General features: G+C 44.0%; 1 protein-coding gene across 6 annotated transcripts in view; it reads left to right on the forward strand.

The window, feature by feature from the left end:
• The window catches only part of utrn (utrophin), a gene marked incomplete at its 3' end in the record, with an annotated part of 307,813 nt that overhangs the window by 110,916 nt on the left and 180,477 nt on the right, over window positions 1-16,420 (forward strand). For 5 of the 6 annotated variants that reach the window (XM_080024442.1, XM_080024445.1, XM_080024444.1 and 2 more), the window contains 5 exons: window positions 6,167-6,384; window positions 6,765-6,882; window positions 6,973-7,178; window positions 7,951-8,105; window positions 8,198-8,387. In XM_080024442.1, coding sequence (XP_079880568.1) covers window positions 6,167-6,384; window positions 6,765-6,882; window positions 6,973-7,178; window positions 7,951-8,105; window positions 8,198-8,387 — 887 coding nt within the window. Of the gene's footprint in view, window positions 1-6,166; window positions 6,385-6,764; window positions 6,883-6,972; window positions 7,179-7,950; window positions 8,106-8,197; window positions 8,388-11,981; window positions 12,102-16,420 lie in introns of all 6 variants that reach the window. The other variant, XM_080024447.1, reaches the window with a different exon arrangement.

Consider the following 16,420-nt stretch of genomic DNA (forward strand, 5'->3'; position numbering starts at 1 on the left):
GGCTGGTAGGGCTGCTTTTACCTAACCGCATTGGTGTCCCGGTCAGCACTTTAGGCTGGGACAGTCCGCTCACACCATGTGATCGTCCTCGCATTCCCGTCATTACTAATGGCAGGAATGAAACTCTTACCTGGGATGCCATTAAGAAAACCATGTCAAACTCACCAAACAATATTTTAACCATGACAAAGTGTCAGCTTGATAAGTCCATCATGAGGTTTCATCAATATATTTACTTAATTCAACCTATCCCTCCTTTTTGACAATGGTACTACCATATACAAACCAATGGAAAGCTAGTGGGAGAGATACAGCTCAGTTCAAACAGTACCAAGTGGCTCTGCCACTACAACAATTCAGTGCAGGATGCCTTTGAGTAGAGGAAAAACAAAGTTAGTGAGGAATCCTGTGTTTTCATCTCTGGAGGAGACAACCATCAAGATAAGTATTGGGTACGGCAACTTTGTTGGTTGCATTGGCTCCAACATTTCCTATGGGGATGGGGTCAAGTACATTTATGTAAGACACAAACACAAATAGTAAGATCAAAATGGGGGGGGGGTTATGACATCAACATTAAACAGATGTTCTGTATGTCTCATCAGTCAGCTACAACACACAGTATCACACTTGCCTGTACATATTCATGCAACCAAATTAAACAAAAGACCGTTTACAACAAATTGATACACAAACACAACCGGTTGTACAAAGATAGACACTGTTCAAAAAAGAAAAAAAAAAAACAGGTGACGAACAGACAAACCAAACAATAACCCTCCTTTTTGTTGTACTCATGAGTTTAAATCATTGTAGTTGAATTTTTCAAGAACTTCAGTAGCAAGATCTGGGCGGAGTGAAGCCGCAACGGCAAAGCTGTCAAGCAATCATGTGAATATTGATAAGAGGGAAGATGAGAAGTTGGAGTAAGCAAAGTGAAAATTGCACATGTTGATGATGGAGAGGTGTTACCTGAGAGAAATGAGCCGGTTTGCTTCGTAGCAAGATAAAGGCTACAGCATGTAATCAATAACCCCGGCAAGTTTCCGAGCATAGTATGCAACAAGACATAATTCATCTCCATAAGATTGCAACAACACAGCTAACATAAAACTCTCTCTCCTTCATCCACGGTTAATGTCATCTAGCAAACCCAACATGGAGCTGGTGCAAAATCTTGTTTGAAAAGCAACAAAACGTTCTCCCGTCTAATGACTGGGCATGCATGCCTCATTCCACGATCAACAATAACCGCAACAGCCAAGAAAGGCCATGCCAGGGTGCGACCCTGAGGACACAAAAATAAATAAAATGTCATGACTCAAATAAGGACGTTCTTTTGTGCCAGCTGGAGTTTCGTTTTAGAAATCTTGTGACCATTTTTTAGCTAAATAGTTTAGGCGGGCCTGCGTATCTGTGATGATTCTTTATCCGATGAGCAGATCAGTAAATCATCTACATATTGGATCATTGTGCTGCTATTCATAAATTTGAAACCAACTAAATTTTCACCTAATGCAGCGGAGAACACTGTTGGAGACTCTGCATATCCTTGTGGCATGCGAGTCCATGTGCAACGTTTCCCTTGAAAAGTGAAAGCGAACCAAAATTGTGAGTCGTCTACTAGGATGCTAAAGAAAGCATTTGCAAGGTCAATAAAAGTGGAACATTTTGATGTACCCGGGACTTGAGACAAAATCAAAGCGTGTTCATGAACAACAGGTGCTCTGCAGTGAACAGCGTAATTTACAGCGCGCAAATCCTGAACAAAACGCCACGAGACACTGTACAACAATGTCTGCTTCTAAGAGTGATTCGAACACTGGGGTTATACCTAATATGGCCTCTGGTTGCAACAGATATTGCGGTTTATGCCATCGATAGGAGGATTTTGTTGTGACTACGAGGGGAGTTGCCCCCTTCATTAATCCAACATTATATTTGGTTTTGGCCCAGAGTACCTCTGGCGCCCCCTCTAATGCGGGGTGTTCCTCAGCGTTAAAGTTAGCAAAAATCCCTGTTGCGTTTTTTTTTTTGTCGTAACAACAGGGATGAGATGGATTGATTGTACACCTGTAAAGGTGGATTGATAAGGAAACCACCAAAACATTACCTTCTGGGCTAAATTGACTCCCGTCAGGATGCACCTGCCAATCTGTTATGCTAGCACATTTGGCAACCAGTAGATTGCCATGATAAATTTGATAATTTTGCCAACGACACATGCGGAAGGGAATTATAAACATCATAGCAAGCATCCTGTGTTGGGATCAATTGGACCATTAACGCACAATATTGTGGTGAGCAGAGAATTCCATTTCCTGTTAACAATTGACATGCATGGCTTTCCCTAAACCATATCTTCTCAAATTTCTTATCTTTCCCTTCACTGTTAATCCTAACAGTACAATGCAGTTCTTAGGGGTCCATAAAATCACCGCTGTGATTCCACAATTCCTGAGCTTTCCCTATCAATTCACCACTAATAGAACGTGGATCATCTTGCTGTAAATCCCACGCATAAGCTTAAGGTGGTGTTCTAAGGTCATGTTGGACCATAGAAACTTCTGCATCTTTTCTAACACGCAAGATTTTAAGCCCACTTTCTGTACACTCGATGATGATGGCTAACAAACCCATTAGTTCCCGGCCGCACAGGTGAATGGGGTAACAGTTGGAGAGTATGAAACTGTGAGGGAATGTCAGTGTTAGCTTCATCTTCATTGTCCACTACTTCTAAGGGTACAGTGAAACTTTCCATCAATTTCAGTCCTGCTGCTCCCATGACGGCCGTCGAAGCGTCTCGATAATGGTGGACTTAATTTGAGTTTGTTAGTGCATAACACCGAGTACCTTGCACTGGAGTCAACGAGGAATGGTATTGGCTCACCATTTATCTGGAGGATGATGGTCGATTGTTCATCGGCTGGGGAAGGAAGCTGAGAGAAAACAGGGAGGATGAATGTATCAACTAAATCGAAATCAACTGAGGCATCTGGAGGAGGAGCGTCTATTGTGGGGCCGCAGCCACTCTCAATCCTGCCGTGGACACAGTCATTGTTGATGCGGTCCTTGGTATCTGCCACGCCCGTCTCATCCCCTCCCTTGTGGAAAGCGAACAGACACTTCCTCCTCGTTCCAGTCGCCCTTCTCTTCTACCCCGTCCCTGTTGAGTCTGTTAGGACAGGAACGGGCATAATGTCCATGTTCGTTGCAGTAGTAGCACATGAACGTAAGGTCACTGCTGTTTCCTGTTCCTCCTTGGCCTGGTGCATTCTCTGGTCTGCTTGGTCTTCCTCGTTGCTTCAGTCGGATGGCAGTTGTGTATCCTTCTCCATTTCCAGCAACCGCAGGAAGATCGCCGATCACCAGGGCCATTTCTTGTACTTTCCATGGCCGATAGACTATGGGGACGGCGTCCACTGGTGATCAGCGTCGGACTTAGAAAAATGTTGCCGCTTTCATCCATTTCTCTCGGTTTAGCTGATACGCACACCCGGGACGATGCCTTCCCCCGGTCCGATCCCCCCCAGATTTGGCACGGATTTTGGGATGACTGGTTTACCACCCGCCTGGGAATTAGGACATTCTATTATGGGGAGAACAAGCTCTGTCCTTTCCATCAGGTTAGAAGGAACCATTGGGCACTGGAATATCAGTCCTAATTTGCTTTTGGTGTGGTGGGCAACAGGTGAGGAGTGTCCTCCGTCCTTCACTCCATGTTCTTTTTGGAAGTCCTGGGGAGAAGATGAACAAGGACTCGGGGAAGACAGATTAGATGAACTGGTCGTACAGGCTTAGCAGAAGCAAGACTGTAGCTCAATCACTGATGGATACAGAGATTCCTTCTCTTCAAAAAGGGTGGGGGCCGTTGGATTTTGGGGGCCATCCAAAACATGTTGGGATGGCCAGACATGTTGTAAAACCGGGGTTGATATTGGAATTTGACTCTATGGTTAAATAGGGTGGTGGGTGATCCAAGAGCGGCTCAATTCTGTGTGGTCCCAGAACTTTTACCATCTGATGAGCGGTTTCACCTTGTTTCTGCTTTGTCTCCCTATTTTTTGCTTCTTTTACCCATGCATCATACGCTTTCCAATCTATTTTTCCTATTCTATTCTTCTTTCCTTCTCATAACATTCCAGTTCCTCCCTCAATTGTCGTAGTTGGTTTAAACTAAAGCTGCTGTTAGTTGGAAAACCCAGTTTCTCCCATAATTGTAATTGTTGTACCGTGTCACTCCCATATTTGTCGACCATACATTTCGCTGGACAAGTCCATTCCATTCTCTGAGTGGTTTTCGTACAGAGCGCTCCCATTTCAGCGTGCGAATTGATCCGAGAAAGATAGAGAGAGAAAAAAAAACGTATTTCCACACATACAGATTTGGCTCTTTTAGTTATTAACAAATTAATTAAAAACCTTGCAGTATCCTTTCCAGCAATCCCATCAGATATTTAGATTTATAACACTCCTGTTTCAACAGGGACTCATATGTGTGTTAGTTTAACATGTTATTTACAACATTCATACCACGCTTATTTTGCATTTATTGACACACACTACGTTTATCCCGTGTTTATGCATTCGCTTGTTTCATTGAGATTTTTTATCAGCCAGGTACCTAGCATACCCCAAGACACTGATAAAATCGCTCCGAACTTGTCTCATTCACGTGTTCCAGAGTGATCCATCGGCCAGGAGGTCACACAACCCAGACAACAATTGGATCACACAGGATTCATGTGAAAGTTTATTATACAAGTTTATTATACAATATAAAAGACAGAGAAAAATGCAAACTCAGACAAAAACACTATTGGAGTACCTGGCAAAAATTAACAAAAGATGGGAAGAACAGTGAGCTAACCACACAATGGGCCGTTGAACCCCCCCCTCCCCCCTAGCTTATTCAAAACTTCATAAGGCTAACTAAAAAGTAAGCCGCGAAAACTGGACTACCAGTACCTCCAAAATAAGTCTATATAATAATTATAAATAATAATAAACAATAAATACAAATAATAATTATTATTATTATTGTATGTTATCTATTTATATATATATATATATATATATATATTTTTTTTTTTAATACATTTATATATTTTTTCTGAATCACATCAGTGTTGTCTTTATTTCCAAACCTATGTCCCATACACTGCACATTTTTTTTTAATTATCAATTTTACTTTAGTTTAAATTAATTTCATTGTATTTTTACAATACCAGAAGTTTCTCACCTAACTTCAACGCTTCTGCTAAATATCTATAAAATACTTGCTTGATTTGCACAAATGAGACCTGGTTTTGAAGCTTTGATTCCTCACTTTCAAATGTTGTGAAAAAATAAAATAAAGTCGAAAGCCACCAAATGTACCTAAAGTCTGCAGTGGGAAACATATCTCGATCTCTCACGCTGCTCTGTGTGCTCTATTTTTATTTTTAATCTGCCAGCTGAGCAGGTGCAGGCAGGGCCGGCTCTTCCTTTAGGTGAGATAGACGGCCGTCTATGGCGCTATCCCAAGGGGGGCACGGCGAGGGAGCGATCGGGGCGCCATTTGGGCACCTGTCCAACGGTACCAACAATGCCCGTGGCAGCAATGGGGTGCCCGCAATTCCTTCGTCACAACAGTGTGTTATTTTAGATGTAGGTTATCTTTTTGAACGTATATGATGGGGACACTTTCTCTGAGATCCGATATCATATACGCAAAACAAAAAAATTTTGGCATATCTGTGAGTCGCACTGGTGCTCCTAGTTATAAAATTTAGTAGTACTGTCTCCAAAAATGGTCGCAAATTGTGACTAAATTGTTGCAGTATGGAGCCCTGATTATTGCAAATGTGTATAGTCCACAGCGGAAGTTTGAGTCAACATTTGCGGGACCTCCCACATTGACACCGGCACCTATTTGATTGGATCTGGTTGCATGCTCTACCTTCAATAGTGTCTTTTTATTTGAGATTATTATTGTTTATTTAGGTTTTCTAATTGAAAGAAAGGAGGAAAGTCCTGTGTGTCCCTTGCCGTGTCACGCATGGCAGCTTAACCAGTTTGTGAGTTCCGTTTTTGTGCATACACTCTGTGACTTCTCACCTTTAGGTGTGAACTGTGCACCCAATCACTCCCTTGTTGCCTCTCTCTCCGTTTGCCTGTCCCCAGTGTCCTCCGTCCCGTCCGCCGTGCAGATGGCCAGCCTAGTGAGCGAGGACCCACACCACCAGACGCCCCACACCCCGGACACTGTGGCCCCCACTGACCTCAACGAGACTGCCACCGAGCTGGCCAACTGGCTCCTCCTCATCATGCAGATGCTCAAGTCCAACATCGTGACCGTGGGCGACACAGATGAGATCAGGACCACCATCAGATGCCTGCAGGTGGGGAGCTGGGAAACAGGATGGGAGGGGAGGGATGAGGCAGGTGATTATGGTTCTGTATACGCTAGTAACATGTATAATATCCTGTGGTTCTGCAGAACGGCAGACAGAAAATGCAATTTAGATTTTCCCCTCGTTTGTTTTCACTATACTGATGAGACTAAATTCTGATGCCTCGCCACTCCGGGGTAAGTGTTTTGTCCCCCACTTCTGCTTAAATGAGACTCAACAACTGTTTGCAAGACAACGCGGTAATTGTTTGGTTGGTGGGGCTTATTGAACCGTCAGTATGAATTACGTGGATCGTTAGTACACACACAGGTTTTTCTGTTTGGTTTTTCATAATTTACTGATGTGTAATCACTATATACATCCATCAGGCGACTAAGGGCGACCTGGAGTACCGACACCCGCAGCTGGAGGACATCTTCACCCTGGCACAGAACATCAAGAACAAGACATCGAACCTGGATGTCCGTACCTCAATCACTGAGAAACGTACGTACGCAACCCGAGTAACATTGTTTTTCTTGCCAACCTTTTGTTGTCACGCTTGAGCCTTTGTTTCTTTCTTCCTCTTTTATCTAGTGGAGAAGGTCCGCAGCCAGTGGGATAGCACGCAGCATGGCGTGGAGGCCCGTCTCAAACAGCTAGACAACATGATCGGCCACAGCGACCAGTGGGAGGAGCGACGGCAGGAAGCAGCGGCCGTGATTGGCCAGAATGAGGGGCGTTTCCACAACCTGCTGCAGCAGAACGGCGAGCCCCTGACCAAGCAGCTCACCGACAACAAGGTCAGCCAGCCGACCTTCCCTTAATACGTCAAAATACATAGGCCTCAAGGAAAAGATAATAATTTTCGACATAATAGCCTCTCCATACACTAGAGGTCCTTTCTTAAGTGTGCATAAGGGGTAATAGAATGAATAAATTAAACACCACTCTGGCTCTTCGTAAAACCCACGTCATACCAACATCATCAATCATCAATCACTAAAACCGTGGCAATGCAGTTTTAGGGTGAAATTATTATCTTTTGCTCATCACTGGATTACAGGTTGTAATTACAGCCTCCCATCACTAGAGGGCAACTGTGGTTGACACACTATTTGCACGTACTGCTCTCCTACTCCCAGTTTGATAGTGCTAATAATAAATGATCCAAAGCAATTTAAAAAATGCTGACGACTACCTTGTCATTGATGAACGAATACCCTGAGGGTCACCTGCGGATAAATTCCGGGCCAAATTCCAAATTTAAATCTTTTTAACATAATACCTTTGTGAATTGGTGGGGCTGGCTGTTAACAATTTAATGTGTTTTCAAATCACCCGCAAATAAAAAAGTCAAAGGATTTCTTTGGCTTTGTAAATGAGTGAGGGTTTTCTCTGACGTTTGTTTGTCGAGAGTGGAGAGCTCATTAATATTGGTAATGAGGTGCCAAGCAACAACAGTATTCAGAACATGGTATACACAAAGACAGACCGTAACTAAAGTTAGTGTGTAAAGCAGAGTAAGACGTCTCCATAGCGACACCCTTGCAATGTTGTCTCCCCTTTTTCCAGGCTTTCCTCCAGGACCTGTGCCGAGGGCAGGCCTGCGTGGCCGCCTTCAACGACCTGTCCAATTACCTCCTTCGAGAGTATTCCACCGATGACACCCGGAAGATCCAAGAAGTCACGGAGAAGCACAGCGCTGTCTGGAATGGCCTCAACAACAGGTACACACACACACATACACACACATTCTGTAGAATCGTGCAAGTTCTCTTGCACAAACATGTGATTGGACATCTTTGACCCTTCCAACCAGTGCGAACGACCGGCAGGCACAGTTGGACTGTGACCTGAAGGGCCTGCAGACATCCCTCAGGGAGCTGGAGATCTTCCTGAAATGGCTCCAGGAAGCAGAGACCACGGTCAACGTTCTGGCCGACGCCTCCCAAAGGGAGGAGCTGTCTCAGGACACGGTCCATGTCAAGGAGCTGAGAGGACAACTCGAGGTAGGTTACCAGGGAAAATGAGTGTGTGTATGTGGGGACTAGTGCAATGCCTTTATCTCTGTGTCATCCTTCATTAGAGCACGCTTCAATCCGAGGAGTTCCCAAGCCGTCCTATTGATCCTCATGTGGGATTTTTGTGCCTATGTCCTTTTGTTAGCTCGTCATTTACCCAGAACTTCCCAAAGGGATCTGTTGACACACATTAAGCTCCTTTACGTGGGAGTTTTGATCCAAAAACCTTCATCCACACCAACCTTCAAAAGTACGCACTTATCCTTTGTCACGGACTACTGACGTTGAAAGAATCCCAGGCTATCTCTGCGACTCATCTTGTCTGGATGACACACTGTCACTTCCATTCACACATTCTGCGTCTCTCCTCTCGTACCAGTTCCTCGAGTGTCTTCTCCATTATTGTGGAACAAAGATTTGACTGAGATGCAGAGTTTTTTCTTTTTTCTCATCATAGAAAAAGGCCCAATGACCATGAACACCTTTTCAGTTTCCTGTCTTCACATGCATTTTTTTTGTTTCTTTCAGTATTCCATACAATTTCCCACTTTCAGCAAAATATCCTCAGGTGTAGGTGTCTGATTTAGACATTGCTTTGTGTCGGAGACACAAGTCAGTAGTTTGGGCGTCCACCCTAGAAAACCTTACATTACAACCTTACAACTCCAAGATTACAAACACATACTGAGCACATTTAGGATAATAATTCAAAAACACAGATTAACTTCAGGAAAGTTCTTGTGTGGAATAAATGTTAAATAATGAAATTAAATCCCATCGGAGCTTATCTCATTGGGGGGATTATTGGTGGAACAAACAGTGCTCCATGTGTGGAATATGCATCAAATTAAATCAGTCTGCTGATATACGAGTCTGACCTCCTCCGCTGAGACGACGAAGTCGGCGTTGAAACTGTCAGACTGTTATCGATTGAGGGGTGTCACTCAAATCCAGAAGGAAGACTAATGAAACGAAGGAGATAGGAGGGAGGGATATTCACAGGATAGCGAGCAACATGGTGTCCTCCAGCCCTTCTGGGGCTCAGATCCACCATTCTTGCAACACATTTTGTGACTCCATGCATGAGGGTTTGTATGGCGGTTGACCCCACCGAATTCAGATGTTGTGGTGGACCTACTAACACTCATTTAATCTATGATTGGCTGAACTTGTGGGAAACTCTTTGTTGTTCCTTAGGGTGACATGCCTTTGAATGTTTTATCACCTAAAGTTTGTTGTGTTGAAGTTTTTAATATTTGAGCCTCCATGAGGCAGTTTACCATCTTCACAGGCTGCAATAATGCGCTGCAATTTTTTTTTTCTTTCCCACGAGGATATTGCACTTGTCATAAAGTATCTGTATCGGAACAGCTTAATCTGCCGATCAAAGTACAAATAAATAGGGGCTGGGTCAACGCTATTACCGATAGCAACAGTGAGAACAATCAATTGAGTTCAGAAAATTGTATTACTTTACTGTGATGTAGACAACATTTAACTGTATTGCGATAATAGATAACCAAAATCCCAGACGATCTTCATTAACTCGATATATTGCGAGCCATATGAGGAAATCAACCATAGTGACCCTTTTTTCACTTTTACCAAAATATTGCAAGGTGAAAATATCGTTATTGGGGAAGACTGGGTAGCCTTTTGTACAATAGAAAGTGTATAAGAGCACTTGTCTTAAGTGGCTGCATTAATCAAACTTGTGTTTTAATCAGACATGGCCAATGGGCTCTGGATGTACGTGCATGTTATGTGACTTGGTTTCAAAGCATTATGCTGTGACGACAGCATACCAAAGGGAGCGCATGTGCCTTCCACAGCCTCTTAGCAGAGATGCGCGGCCACCAGTAAATCAGAAAAACACTCCATCTCCAGCGTTGGTTCCCCGTTAAAGGTCAATTCATGGTGGCGGCAGCTGCTTAAGCCTCGTTTGAACACAAATTCACCACGCACTGCTGTTCTCTCTTTTCTGTTTTTTCTCCTGCGTGCATGTGTATGTATGTGCACATACATTTTTCTGCCTGCGTGCCGTTCCTCTTAGCTCACATGGAGATAATTGTTTTTTGTCTGTTTAATTGCTGTTTCGGTAGGCTTAGTAAATGGGGAAATTTGTGCTGGTTCAGAAATGGTGCGAATTATGTCTGTGTGTTGTTTATCAGTACGGACCTTGCTAAATATATGAGTCATGGTATGGGAGAGTGTAGGCCGCAGTCGTGGTGTGAGAAGGAGCTTCAAATAAACTCTGTCTGATTATTTCAATTTTTTTTACTCTACTTTTAAGTCTGTCAAAAAGTGAGTCGTTAACACTGATCTGTCTTTCGTTTTTCTTTTCGTTTTACTTGTCTATGTTTTGTAAAAAAGGCATTCTGTAGAGCTGATCATAATGGTCGCCCAGGTTTTCTACCTTACCCCCTTTAGGACAAATCTATAATTTTCTTTTTTCGTTTCTCCTACCTCTCCTTCCCTAAAGTCCCTTCATCCGATGTTACTTTTCCTTTCTCTTGTTTTTTTTTTTTCTCCATCTCTCAGGTGGCCGTGCTCTCATTGTGGAGTTATTCTCTATATATTTCTCTCCAAAAGCCTTTTATATTCCGCTGACCTTGGATCCCCCATCCTTTTTGTCATCTTTTATCTGGCTCACCCACTCCCCGAGTAAATGTGTTTTGTTAAAAAAAAAAAAAAAAAAAAAAAAAAGTGTTTCAGCGCCACCACATGCGTCCACACACACCCATAACTCGTCTCACGCGCGCACACTCTCTCATTCACGCTGACTTTCGCATCCGTGCTCTCATTGTCTATCACGCTCTCTCTTTCTCTCACTCTTAATTGCTCGTCTCCCACAACGGAAGGGGGATTGTCGATTGCCTGCTCGTCCACCTCTCCTCCGCCTCTCTCCCTCTGCCTCTCTCTCCATCGTCCTCCTTTTCCATCTCTCCCTTTTCCTTCTCCAGTCCATAAGGAGGGCACACACCACGCAGCTCGCTCTGATCCCTCTCTCTCTCTCTCATCTCTCTCTCTCTCCCTCTCTCTCTCTCACTGTTTTTTTTTCATTCATCCTCTGGAGTGGTGGAGGAGAAGAGACGGGGAATTATTTGTCCGTCCTTGTCCGGCGCAACTTTGTCTCTCCGTCTGTCTGTCTGTCTGTTCTTTCCTCCCAGCACTTCACTCTCAAGCTCATTCAGTCTTTTTTTATATTTCTTATTTTCTTCTTCTGTCTCGTCGCTTGTCATCTCCACCTCTCCATCTTCTTTCTCTCCTCTCTTCTCGGGATTTGTCTCAGCGGTGTGTGAAGGAGAGAGAAAGGAGGAGAAAGTGAGTGACTAGTCTCATCTCGCTCGCATGTGAAAGTGAGTGAGAGCGATGCTCTGAGCTTTCATCTTTAAACGCATGTGAAAGAGAGGGAGAGAAGCGAAGCGTGTGTGTGTGTGTGTGTGTGCGCGCGCGCTCATCACATCAGCTTGGCTGGGGCTCGGACTGCCGGGAGGGAGGGAGGGAGAGGGAGGGAGGGAGGTAGGTAGAGCAGTAGTGATAGTATGAGCTAGCATGCGGACCAGACACAGGCTGCCGCAGAGCTGTGGCAGTCTTAAGATGATGGCCATGGTCCGGACCTCCCTCCAGAAGGTGGTGGTCTTCCTCCACAGGCTCCAAAGGATGGCCATCTCCTCGCCACGCTACCAGAAGCTCTGCAAGGTAGGTGGCATGCACGAAAGAGAGCGTGCACAGGGGGAACCCGGGGAACTGACCTAGACCAAGAGAAAGAAAAACATTTTTATTTTCTTTGTTGTTTTTGATGATTTCCTTTGTTTCGCTCTATGCTGGACACTTGGATAGACACCAAAGACGTCTGGGAAATGTGCTAATTCAGAGAGGTCTAACTTGTTAAATTTTTTGTGTTGATAGGATTTAGTCGAACAAACTTTGGACAGTGAGCAGATTCCGAGAGATACATTTCCTTTCCAATAGGCTTACTCTTTTTATATACAGATTTTTTTTATTTTTATTCCATGTCTACGTTCTCGCTGTTCTTACAAGGTGTACTTAAAAGGTATAAAGATGTACAGCATCGGGATAAACTCTACCTAGAACTATAAGATGTACAGCATTGAGTTTAACTGTAATTAGAGGTATAAAGATGTAGAGCACAGTGTTGTACATCCTTATGCAAGTGTTGTCCCTAACTCGATGCTCTAAGAATATAGATGTCACCATCCTCACCCTTACCAGAGTTTATCCTCTGATCTCTCTGTGTTTTTATATTTAATTCATGAGACATGATTTGGCCGGCACGGGACGTTGCTTTTTTAGTGCTGTCTCATTCACAATATGTTTATAATATCTCTTCATTTTTTCCTGAGAAAACAAACTGCAATGTTATTGCTATTGTGGCTTTGTTTGTATACCTTCATGGATACGCCGATCAGCCACAACATTAAAACCACTGAGAGGTGAAGTGATTAACGTTAATCATCTTGTTACAATGGCACCTGTCAAGGGGTGGGATATATTAGGCAGCAAGAGAACAGTCAGTTCTTGAATTTGATTTGTTGGAAGCAGGAAAAATGGGCAAGGGTAAGGATCTGAACAACATTGACAAGGGCCAAATTGTGATGGCTAGTTAGAGCATCTCCAAAACTGCTGGTCATTTGGGGTGTTCCCAGTATGCAGTGGTGAGTACCTACCAAACGTTGTCCAAGGAATGAAAACCGGTGAATCGGTGACAGGATCATAGGCGCCCAAAGCTCATTGATGTATCCGGGGAGCGAAGGCTAACCCGTCTGGTCCAATCCCACAGGAGAGGTACTGTAGCACAAATTGCTGAAACAAATAATTCTGGCTATGATAGAAAGGTGTCAGAACACACAGTGCATCGCAGCTTGCTGCGTAGCCGCAGACGGTCAAAGTGCCCATGCTGACCCCTGTCCAACCCTGAGAGCGCCTACAATGGGCACGTGAGCATCAGAACTGGACCATGGAGCAATGGAAGAAGGTGGCCTGGTCTGATGAATCATGTTTTCTTTTATATCATGTGGATGGCCGGGTGCATGTACGTCATTTACCTAGGGAAGAAATAGTACAAGGATGCACTATGGGAAGAAGGCAAACCGGCAGAGGCAGTGCTCTGGCAATGTTCTGCTGGGAAACTTTGGGTCCTGGCATTCATGTGGATGACACTTTGACACATACCACCTACCTCAACATTGTTGCAGACCAAGTACACCCCTTTTTAACAATGGTTTTCCCTGATGGCAGTGGCCCCTATCAGCAGGATCATGTGCCCTGCCACACTCCAAAAGTTGTTCAGGAATAGTGTGCGGAACATGACAAAGAAGTCAAGGTGTTGAATTGGGTGTGTATTGGGTCCTATTTTGTACAGTACTTCTGAATCTCAAGTGCTGACTGAGTGACTAATTTACAGGAAAGTCTTATTCCACAGACCAGTCATTTGCACTTTTCCCAGCCAGTCCACTTAAATGTCCACTTTCTGAAGCATTCCCTTCATTTTTAGTGCTAGTTTAAATAAACACCAAAATTAACCACTAAGCACGATGTGTTAATGGAGTGAGATGTATGGGTGGGGGAAAAAAAAACTGAGCTTACATGCTGAGTAATTGCCGGAGGAGGAGGAGGAGGAGAACAGCCGCTCGGCGGTTGCTGTTGTCGACAAGATGAATTGTTAATGAGCCCTAGGTATTGGCTGCAGGCTCCGGAGGCTGTTTTTCAATCCCCAACTTGTTATGGCTTATTGTCAGCTCAATCGATTTGGCTTCTAGAGGCATAACCACCGTCAGTCGGTGTTCTTTTGACGTCTCTCTCATTCATGGTCATGCAAATAGAGGGCTGAGAGATCCAGCTGCTGAGGTCCTAAAGTGCTGTATGAGTGTTTTTGTATTCGTGATTACAATCCAGCTTTTAATTACGCCATGGCAAACATGTGCTGCTTTGAGAGGACACTCACTTAATCTTCCCTCACTCCACAAGTCTTTAGCACTTCATTAATTCCCACATCTGCTATCTTTCTGCTTATGCCGGATTCAAACTATGTGATTCTGGCTTGGATTTTCACTCACCAACAGTTTTTAGAGATTGCTGCGATCTCCCGTGAGCGACAAGCGTGTGGTGTGAACTGCTCACAACGCAATCCAACTGCTTGCCGAGCGCTCCCCAATGGCTCACAGATGCCGGTGGGATATCAAGGAGGTTTAATATCTGGTCTTGTCAGGCTCGACTCATGAGTGACGCAACAATCTACAGCAATGAGACCAGACACGGAGTGAGGGGGAGGGGAGGAGTCGAGAAAGAGAGATAGGAGTGCACTGGAGCAGCAGCCAGAGACACAACATACCTATTTATTTTTTCTATATTTTTATTATATTTCTTATTTAAATTCAGCTTCTATTTTATTTAAAAAATATATATTAAATTTTTTTTATTATAGTGATCAAGAATCAAATAAAAAGAAATAATCCTGTCCAACACATTGCTTCATTTCCAGTTACACTTCTCCTGTGTTTTTTTGTGACAAAACGAAAGTTTGGAGACCCGACAGACTCATCGGGGATTCCTCCTGGTGAAAGAGCTTGTAATGTGTGACCCCTTGTCACCGATCAGTCATGTAGTGTGAAACCACAGTGACTTCAAGATTACCTATCACAAGACAGAAAGTTGTGAACTGTGAACAGTACATCGATCTGACACCTTTAAAAGTCATATATTGTGTGTATGGCATAAGTTGTTTTTAATATGCCATTCATAGTATTTGCCCTTCGCCCGCCTTAATTAAGTATGAATAAAAGGAATTGGGAGGGAGGTGTCGGGAGGGTCATGATGAAGGAGAAAGATGTAATGAGTGCCCTGGTGGAGGACAACAGTTTGTGGAAAAGCATACTGCAAGTGAGAGCTTTGTCTATATTTATTTTCCACCCCCTTGGATCCTTGGTCCACTGTTTACCTTGTGGATGCTGAGCCTCGCTCCTGCTTCTCGAACCAGCTCCGAGTGTAGCAGATATGTAGCAGACCCATATTGTTTTCAAACCTTTCATGTAAAACTAAATGTTCTCTGCACTCCCCCTTTCCAGACAGGAACCTGTTCACCTCCTCCAACCCAGCCTCTCGCAAGGTCAGACATTTCTAAATAGTTCCCTAGGTAAGACAAGGGGGCATCAGTCATTCCACAGTGAAATACACTCCCATGGGCTTTGCATTCATCATTCCAGCTTGACTTGGCCTCTCCCCAAGGGCAGTGGGTGGTATCACGAATACTGTACTCCCTCTTCCCTTTTGAGATTTGCTCACAGAATAGTCTGACTGGTCTCCCAGTGATGGATGTTCTCGGGGTTGCCCTCCATGGTCTAGCCATACCTGCTGTCTTCAGGATCGTCTGTTGCCTCTTTTACCCGCAATTGCCCGCCTGGGCTGTATAAACTTTACAGGTTAATAAGGACGACACAATAATAGGAATTAGAACTTTTTTTTTTTTTTTAACCCTGGCTGTCACCATGCTGGTCATACACCACAGATTATTTATATGCCATTGCATCTAGGACAGAGTTGCAAGTGGTGTTCAAGTTCTCAACCTGCAATGCAACTCTTTATTGATTCTTAAATCATCAAGCACTGCTGCAATAACTCTGTCCTGTGGATGACCTGTGGAATGACAAGAGCAGTTTTTTGTTATAAAGAACCACCACCGATCCCCCTCTTGGGAGAACTATTTATCATGTTTGGGTCTATAAACAAAGGATCACTACTCCAAGAGGGGGAGAATCACCATGGGTGAGACAAATAAACTTCAAACAAACATGAACCAAACAACATTTACACAAAAACATAAACATTGGATGACATGTATTGATAAACAGTTAATTAGGTCCAGGAAAACCTGGAACTACAACTGGTCACGTGGCCTCTTCCTGTCAAAGTTACGCCCCCCACTGCCAATGCCAGCAGGCTGCCAGATATACAGGCCCTCCACCACCCGGGGAGGCCGCCTCAGAGAAGCCACGCAGCAG

This window comes from Zeus faber (genome assembly GCF_960531495.2).
Source record: "Zeus faber genome assembly, chromosome: 2".
Lineage (NCBI taxonomy): Eukaryota > Metazoa > Chordata > Actinopteri > Zeiformes > Zeidae > Zeus > Zeus faber.